The sequence below is a fragment of the Pygocentrus nattereri genome, chromosome 9, assembly GCF_015220715.1.
Source record: "Pygocentrus nattereri isolate fPygNat1 chromosome 9, fPygNat1.pri, whole genome shotgun sequence".
Classification (NCBI taxonomy): Eukaryota; Metazoa; Chordata; class Actinopteri; order Characiformes; family Serrasalmidae; genus Pygocentrus; species Pygocentrus nattereri.
This window is the reverse complement of record NC_051219.1, coordinates 46,470,085-46,480,084: the sequence shown is the minus strand read 5'-3', so window position 1 is coordinate 46,480,084 and position 10,000 is coordinate 46,470,085. Positions and strand designations below refer to the sequence as shown.

General features: G+C 39.3%; 1 protein-coding gene across 3 annotated transcripts in view; it reads right to left on the bottom strand.

Annotated features, from left to right (window-relative positions):
- Positions 1 to 10,000, bottom strand: part of nkain4 (sodium/potassium transporting ATPase interacting 4) — a 95,062-nt gene that overhangs the window by 1,959 nt on the left and 83,103 nt on the right. For 2 of the 3 annotated variants that reach the window (XM_037541529.1, XM_017681742.2), the window contains exons 6-7: positions 8,402 to 8,486; positions 1 to 792 (exon numbers count right to left, since the gene is read on the bottom strand). The exon at positions 1 to 792 is cut by the window's left edge and continues 1,959 nt beyond it. In XM_037541529.1, coding sequence (XP_037397426.1) covers positions 783 to 792; positions 8,402 to 8,486 — 95 coding nt within the window. In that variant the 3' untranslated portion in view covers positions 1 to 782. The remainder of the gene's footprint in view (positions 793 to 8,401; positions 8,487 to 10,000) is intronic. The other variant, XM_037541530.1, reaches the window with a different exon arrangement.

The window sequence follows — 10,000 nt, the reverse complement described above, 5'->3', positions numbered from 1 at the left end:
TATATGAATAAATAAAGTAGTTCTAAAAACACACAACAGAAAAAAATGACACAAGTGTCCTAAAACTACTTTTGAGCTCTGTATCAGAAACATCATACACAGAGCCTCTCACTCTCGGTCATACAGCTCTGAATTCTCATCATAGTCAAAGCTGAGTTTTTACTTTACTATTGCTTTTGTTAGTTTGCTGCTCACTGATTTATCTATCAGTCTCCTGTGAGCGCACTGTCCAGCACTGTCCAGCACTGTCCAACTTATTATTAGACGTTGTATCTGAATGAGAGGGTTAGAACTGTGGGTTCTATCACAGAAGCACAGAGCACGAGCAGCTGGGCTTCAGCCTGGATTTCTGTGGATGGTTTGATTATTAACTAATGTGTTAATAATAAAAAGTAAAAGTTGGATCATTTTTCATGTTAAAGTTATTAACACATGAAGTTCGACAGCCCCAGTCAATCAGTCAATATCAGTATTGGCCACGGCACAATGATCAGTTATTGTTATCGGGTTCTCCCTAGTTGTGGTTCTTTCCTAAATAAACACAGTGGTGCATGTGTGCAGCCACTCTATAGCGTTAAAGCTAATGGTCTTCACTTGGTCCAGGTTAATAACATGTAAAGTCCAGCCTCTTTTTCCCGAAGGGCGAACTCAAAGGCCGGTGAGCGCGAAGGCCGGCAGTGTGCAGGAGAAAGAGCGTAGGGATGTCAGATGAATGAGGGAGGAATCTGGAGGAATTCTCTGAGGAATGACCGCTGCTTCCCCTCGGCTACACACACCTTCACTTACGTAGACCTGGAACACACACACACACACACACACACACACACACACACACACACACACATACAGATGGAGTCATTAAAAAAGTTACTCAAAGCCAAGGTTACACAGACCCACACACACGCACACATTCACACACACTCACACGCACAGACCCACACAGACACGCACACACACACACACACACACACACACACACACACACACAGACACACACTCACACCTGCCAAGCGATTTACTAAAACCCCCCCAGACCCCCATGGCTGGTGTGATTTGGGGTAGAAGCGATCCTGATTAAACGGTCAGGAAAACTGTCCCTGGGGCAGGTATGTACCTACAGGGCTGCTCCACCAGAGGCTCAAATTAAACAACTACGTCTGCACATGCTCAGTACACATCCTGCATCATTTAGGGCTGATTCAGATGAAGCCACTTAGAGTTTGAGGGGGATTATTTTTCAAGGTCTCTGCATAAATTAATCAGCGAGTGGTTGATATGAAATTCTACATTATTTCTTTACAGTGGAGGTGAAGCAGATAAACACTAAAGCTTTTATTTACAATCCAAACCTGCTTAGTCTTCTGAGCACACCTTAAACGGGTATATCTGAGGAAAAATCTTTCGGACACTATTTTGCTTTCCAACACTTTGCTCCCCTCCACCACGAAAGGGTAGTTTAAAAATGTGTTTTGGCCAAAACCTGATCTCAAAAATAACGCAAAACGGAGTCTCAGATATCAGGCAGTATCTGTACAGCTCTATGTGAGGTAGCTTTCAGAGGCTGCTGTCTGGTTCCCATCATTCAGATTGGACTTGGAAAAAATTCAGGTTCCATTTACTTACATTAAAAGCATGAGTATATATATATATATATATATATATATATATATATATATATATTTTTTTTTTTTTTTTTTTTTTTTTTTTTTTTCTTAAGCTGCAAAAACAGCCCCTTTTGATTTAACTGTTTTCATGACATTAAAAGTTCAATACATTCACATTTATCTGCCTATTTGGCCAACAGCAGTTTAACTACACAGCCAATTAGAACAGAGACCTATTCACACGTCTCAGTCTTAAAGAAACAGCAACACAAAAAAACTTGTTTCATTCTAAGGGACACAAAGAGTTGAACAGTCCACATCTCCTTCAGGTAAACACCTGAAACTACCAGCCATCCTTCAAAACCATACATATCTATTCATGCCTGTAGTGCTACCGCTCTGCCAGTCAGACCTGATACATCCGCATGAATCCAGACAAACAAGCATTACATAATGTCACTGTCACAGTATCATCAGTCAGGCAATCTGCTGATGATATCCACTTCTGATTAATTCAGTAATTAGAGGTTAAAAAGGGCTGAAAAAATGGATTAAAGAATTAAAATTTTGGGATTCAGCCTCATCCATACCGGACAAACACGGCACTGCTGGGTGAAGAAGCCAAAACGTCTGAACTTAGGGGGGCGTTTGAGATGCAGCTTGTGCTTGAAGCTACAGGCAGATCACAGTAAAATGCAGATGTGTGAAGCGTGTAAGACCATCAAGTGACATTCTGTGGTTTTTATATTGCGGCTTGTGGAGAAGGGGGCGTGGCCAAGTGCCGAATGCAGGTCGGACTGAACCAGTGGGCTAAGTAGCTGTTTCTGCCAGCCTTGTATAGTCATCTCTTCCCTCTGTAGGTGGCAGAGCCCTGAGAGGGAAGGAGACCTGTGAAGGCGTGAGAGGCATGAGAGCCGAGCCGAACAGACGAAAAGGAAAGAAAGAAAGGACGGAAAAGTCCCAGCGAGCGTCCAGTCTTCATTTGCCTGTGGGCTGAAAAGCCGAGTGGTTTTTGCGTTGTGTATAAATAATAAAAAGCCCTCTGTCTTCACACCTGCCCCGTCCTCCCTCCACCCAGTACTGAAGTTGTCACACAGCTTTACAGTGAATCATATACTATTTTAATTCAAAGTTAATTTAATTCAAAATGCAAAACATCAATGGAGAAGTTGGTCAGCCTGTTCGCTTCCTGAACACCTAGGTAAAAAAAATGCCTCTGAGGTCAAACAACCAGATTCTTACTTAGTGCACTCGGGGGTCCATGTTAGCAGCCTTACAGTAAAACATTATTTAATTAACAATATAAGGCTTTTCTTCATGATTTGATGCAGTAATACAGAGAGTTCAGCTGTTGTGAGGCAGTTATAGGTGTCTGTACACTGAACATTTTATAGTGGCTTATTGTGGAACTTGACTCAGCCAATCAGATTCATAGAGAAAGTATGTTTTAACCCAGTTGAACTGAACAGATGCGACAGCCCTAAATAATACAGCGTTTCTCCAGAGAAGGGAGGCTGTATCACCGTAGAGAGGGTGTGTTTTCTTTTGCCCGCCAGCTCAGCAGCTCTGAAACCGAATGAGCCGAATGGCTATTCTTAGTCAACTTCGTGCTGTGGAACGTTTTAATTGTGCGGTCGGCAGTGTCGGTGTGTCCGAGTGGCAGGGAGGGAGCTTTTCAGTGAAGGTCTAAATCAGTCACAGCAAGCGAGCAAACGAGCGCAGAGGAGCTGGAGTGGAGCTGCCGGACCTCCAGCAGAGGCAGGAATGTCTCTGAAAAAGCTGGAGCGTTTGAATATTCTGTGCTCCTATTACGCTCCAGTCTCAAAGTGGAATTCCACCAACTGTTCAAAATTGCTGTGCTCTTCAATTGTTGGATTCATGGGAGAAATAGTGCACTGCAGAAAAAGGCTTTCAGATGTCGTTACAGCGGTGGAGACAGGAACCAGCAGCCAACGTCTACACCACAAATATACAAGCCCTTTTATTTATCATCCAAAATAACCAGAGCCATATACATCCTTTATATGTAGTATTGATAAATATTAAATTAGCAAAAATGTTTTTCTTTAGGGGCTATTTTTCCTTTCCTTGAATGGGTGGGGCAAAACTGCTGTAGGCTGGTTAGATGGATGAATGTAAACGTTAAAACAGATGTAGAGAAACCTGCAGAGTCACAGAGCAGAACGGCTCACGGTGGTGATGATGGGAACCAGATGTCTAAAGTGGTTAATGCCTCTAAAAGCTTCACTACAGAAAGCGATTACATGAGATGGTTATGAAGGCACTGCACGATGCCTGACACCGTGCGTTATTACAGTTCTGAGAAAAGGGCCTGAAACGTATGTACACCATTCATGGAGGGGAGGAACATGCAGGGTGTTATAAAGCAAAACATCCCCCAAAGAAACTTTTATTTTAATGAATCACTATTTAATCATTTTCAACATTACAAATAAGGGGTCAGAAGACACGTGTAGCTTCACTGGTTAGTTCAGATAGCAGTGCTGGACAGTAACTGAGTATCTGAGTAAATGTAATTAGTTTCTGTACTTTAGTATTTTTGGTGTATCTGTACTGAAGTTTCTCCGTTCTGGACTTTCTCCTTTCACTCCACTACATTTCAGAGTCTAATATCCGACTTTTTCCTCCCACATTTTGAGAAATCTGTCGTTCCTTTTGGTTTCTGTGTGTATAAAAACATAACATGTCAAAACGAAAGAAGCGCAAAGCCAGAGCACCAATCAGGGCCCAGCGGTCACTTTGTTTAGAGCTGGTTTTGACCTGTTGGTCATACCGACCCAGTGCAGCACGCGGTTCAACGTCAGCGCAGCAGCGTAAAACTTTGGGAGAGTCTGTTCAACATAAATGATGAACTAACCTAACTTTGTGTAAATAGAGCTCAATATAGAAATATGTCCACATATGCAGTCGAGACTGACGCGGCTTTTTTCTGAATTTCTACAAACACCATTTCATTTTATAGTAAATGAGTTTGGGCTGGTTTATGTTTATGAACAGACGCCTACAGATCAACATAGTAAAGGAGCTCATCTGTGATCCTGAGTTTAAAGCCAGTTTTTATTCAACTTAAACTTGGAACTAAGTTGTAAATAAATCTGAAACTGAAACTTTGCTTGTGTGTAAAAAGTGATTTCAGAGCCACTCGGTTCTCCCTGATGGAAACTGTTTACCTTCAGTGTTTTGTGCTTCTGATCATTTTAATAGACGTCAGCGTCACTAATTAATGACCTTCTATTAAAAGACTGGTTTACCAAGAGAGACGCTGGAGGACTTTCACCTGAAATGAGTTCATGAAGCCAGTCTGGTTATAAAAATGATAACAGGACATCAGAGCCAGAATTCCTCTTTTAGTACTTTTACTTTATACTTAAGTACATTTGAAGGGAAATACTTTAGTACTTTTACTCCAGTGGAGGTCTAAAGGGAGGAACTTCTACTTTTACTGGAGGAATATTTTACCATCTCTACTTTAACTCCAGTACATGGTTTGTTTACTTCGTCCACCTCTGTCAGACAGTAAATAAAATGTTTATATTTGAATTGTAGACATTGCAACCCTCCTGGTTCCAAAATAAATCCCAAATAATGAAAATATTTATTCCATTTCCATTGGTCTGTACATCATAAAACATTCACACAATGACTGGAGCAGCTGGTATTGTTATATAAAGAATATCTGGCATCTGGAGTTCAGGAATGAACCTGAATTCTTTTCCAATTGAAATTTCCAATTTCATTAAATACTGAAAGAGATTACAAAAAGTACTAAACACATTTTTTGCCTGAAAATATATTAATTAATTAATTAAGTGACCCTTATTAGTCCCACAACTGCTCAAGGACACCTCAGTTATGTGCTGTCGGCTCTGGGGATCAAACCGACGACCTTCCGGCCACAGGGCTGGTTCCCTGACCTCCAGCCCACGACTGCCCCCGCCACACATATACTGTGCTTTATAGAGAAATCAGCGCTGTCACAACATAACATTTCACAATATTCTGTTCTTCTGAATGTAAAACAAGCTAAACATCTAAGTGAGGTTTATTCAGTAGAGCTCAGTCCGGCAATGTAGGCTAAACATCACAGTTAAGATAACTGTAAACATCACAGTTAAGATAACTGTAAACATCATAGTTAAGATAACTGTAAATATCACAGTTAAGATAACTGTAAATATCACAGTTAAGATAACTAAACATCACAGTTAAGATAACTGTAAACATCACAGTTAAGATAACTGTAAATATCACAGTTAAGATAACTGTAAATATCACAGTTAAGATAACTAAACATCACAGTTAAGATAACTGTAAATATCACAGTTAAGATAACTGTAAACATCACAGTTAAGATAACTAAACATCACAGTTAAGATAACTGTAAATATCACAGTTAAGATAACTGTAAACATCACAGTTAAGATAACTGTAAATATCACAGTTAAGATAACTAAACATCACAGTTAAGATAACTGTAAACATCACAGTTAAGATAACTGTAAATATCACAGTTAAGATAACTGTAAACATCACAGTTAAGATAACTGTAAATATCACAGTTAAGATAACTGTAAATATCACAGTTAAGATAACTAAACATCACAGTTAAGATAACTGTAAATATCACAGTTAAGATAACTGTAAACATCACAGTTAAGATAACTGTAAATATCACAGTTAAGATAACTAAACATCACAGTTAAGATAACTGTAAACATCACAGTTAAGATAACTGTAAACATCAAGTACTAAACACATTTTTTGCCTGAAAATATATTAATTAATTAATTAAGTGACCCTTATTAGTCCCACAACTGCTCAAGGACACCTCAGTTATGTGCTGTCGGCTCTGGGGATCAAACCGACGACCTTCCGGCCACAGGGCTGGTTCCCTGACCTCCAGCCCACGACTGCCCCCGCCACACATATACTGTGCTTTATAGAGAAATCAGCGCTGTCACAACATAACATTTCACAATATTCTGTTCTTCTGAATGTAAAACAAGCTAAACATCTAAGTGAGGTTTATTCAGTAGAGCTCAGTCCGGCAATGTAGGCTAAACATCACAGTTAAGATAACTGTAAACATCACAGTTAAGATAACTGTAAACATCACAGTTAAGATAACTGTAAATATCACAGTTAAGATAACTGTAAACATCACAGTTAAGATAACTAAACATCACAGTTAAGATAACTGTAAACATCACAGTTAAGATAACTGTAAATATCACAGTTAAGATAACTAAACATCACAGTTAAGATAACTGTAAACATCACAGTTAAGATAACTGTAAACATCACAGTTAAGATAACTGTAAACATCACAGTTAAGATAACTAAACATCACAGTTAAGATAACTGTAAACATCACAGTTAAGATAACTGTAAATATCACAGTTAAGATAACTGTAAACATCATAGTTAAGATAACTGTAAACATCATAGTTAAGATAACTGTAAACATCACAGTTAAGATAACTGTAAACATCACAGTTAAGATAACTGTAAATATCACAGTTAAGATAACTGTAAACATCACAGTTAAGATAACTGTAAACATCACAGTTAAGATAACTGTAAATATCACAGTTAAGATAACTAAACATCACAGTTAAGATAACTGTAAATATCACAGTTAAGATAACTGTAAACATCAAGTACTAAACACATTTTTTGCCTGAAAATATATTAATTAATTAATTAAGTGACCCTTATTAGTCCCACAACTGCTCAAGGACACCTCAGTTATGTGCTGTCGGCTCTGGGGATCAAACCGACGACCTTCCGGCCACAGGGCTGGTTCCCTGACCTCCAGCCCACGACTGCCCCCGCCACACATATACTGTGCTTTATAGAGAAATCAGCGCTGTCACAACATAACATTTCACAATATTCTGTTCTTCTGAATGTAAAACAAGCTAAACATCTAAGTGAGGTTTATTCAGTAGAGCTCAGTCCGGCAATGTAGGCTAAACATCACAGTTAAGATAACTGTAAACATCACAGTTAAGATAACTGTAAACATCACAGTTAAGATAACTAAACATCACAGTTAAGATAACTGTAAACATCACAGTTAAGATAACTGTAAATATCACAGTTAAGATAACTAAACATCACAGTTAAGATAACTGTAAACATCACAGTTAAGATAACTAAACATCACAGTTAAGATAACTGTAAACATCACAGTTAAGATAACTAAACATCACAGTTAAGATAACTGTAAACATCACAGTTAAGATAACTGTAAACATCACAGTTAAGATAACTAAACATCACAGTTAAGATAACTGTAAACATCACAGTTAAGATAACTGTAAATATCACAGTTAAGATAACTGTAAACATCACAGTTAAGATAACTGTAAATATCACAGTTAAGATAACTGTAAACATCACAGTTAAGATAACTGTAAATATCACAGTTAAAATAACTGTAAACATCACAGTTAAGATAACCTGCATGGCTTTGACCCAGAACCTCATATACACCTCAGTTCATTCACTGCCAGTCTTAATCGCTGGCTCATTACAGCTAATCTGAAAAGCGCTGAACAGACTAACGAAGCAGCTAATTAACACAGAGGTAACGTTTAATTACTATGTGTGATGAACAAAGGAGTGATGAGTGTATTAGAACCACTGCAGGGTGTGAGGACCATATGGAGATTTCATAGAGAGGAAATATGCACATCAGTGCACACACACACACACACACACACACACACGCACGCACACACACACACGCACACCCACACACAGGTACTTACTGGTACATGGGCTTTAAGAGAAGATGGGATGGTTTCTCATTGACATGGTAGAGAGGAAATGGATCAAATCCACCAATAAAATCAACTGAAAACCAAACAAAGGGTCAAATTAAAATATGGGGGAAACACGACAATGAGCAATGAAAATAAACAAATGATAAACAGACGGACAAAATACAGTCAATCATGAAATAAAAAAAGAAAACATGACTTTCTGGATAAAGAGGGAACTGAGAGCAACACAATTAGAGCAATTGAGTCAAACAAAACAGAATGTGTGTGAGGTGAGAGAGTTCAGAGGCCTGAGATCACACACACACACACAAACGCACACACACACTCACACACAAACTCACACACACTCACACACACACACAAACACACACACACACACACACACACAAACACACACACACAAACACACACACAAACACACACACAAACACACACACACACACACACACTCACACACACTCACACACAGACACAAACCTATAAACCTATTCTGTGTCTATGAGCACACAGAGCAAATACAGCCTCTCAGGAGGCGCCTCTTGTTGCAGTTCTGTACACAGCCTTCAGTCAAACTCCCAGCAGCTGCAGTGAGGACTAACACAGTGGATATGTGGACGATGCCAGAGGACACAGGCCTGATGTTAGAGTCACAGAGCAGTGAGCTGTGGAAATGTACAACACCATTCGTCCCTTCCAACAAACCAGCTCCGCCTCCACTGCCAACAAAACGATGACTTGTCGAGTGAAAACCTCTGGAATGCAGTCAATACAACTGCTGTTAGTGTTTACTTTGGAGTTCCACTAGGTTCCATTTTAGGATCTCTGCTTTTTTCATTGTACATGGCACGTCTAGGAAATGTCATCAGGAAACAGGACTTTTTCATAGCTACACTGACGATGCAAAACCAAAAGGCTTTACAATAAAACAAAAAGAAGGATTCCCACCGTCCGAACGCCACTACCGTACATTCACACAACGGTACAGACCTCAGTCCACAGATCAGCGACTGCTGATCGCTAATTGATAAAAATGTGTTTTAAGCCTTGTTTTATAAACAGTCACAGATGACGCCGGATGTCACTTGGAAGGCCGTTCCAAAGACTTGGCGCAGCAACAGCAAAAGCACGATCAGCTTTAGTTTGAGACAGTTTGATCAGTTTAAGATGAGACCAGTTTCCATTTCCACAGAAAGTCAAGACTCCACAGGCTAAACTTAAACAACTTAATGCATTAATTGAGACGGAAACAATCTAAATGTACATAAAACCATCCTTTATAAGCTTTCTGTTGAGCAGTAACCCATACCTTTCACGTTTAACATCTCCTTTAGACACTTTAAAGCAAGTAAAAGATCTGCAATGATTATGAGTTTAATATTTAAATAAAAAGACTTCATTCAAAAAAAATCCCATTTTTATGTCACTACCGAAACACGCCGAGTTTTAGCCCATAGGTGGGGCCTTATTTTAGCCCCACCCCTCATTTTAGAGCAGGAAGTGAGACTGCATCCCAGTCCCTCATGGCCACATGGTGAGCAGATAGACGGTTTTGAAGTAAATGTGTCTTTAAATCAGTCTGTATCA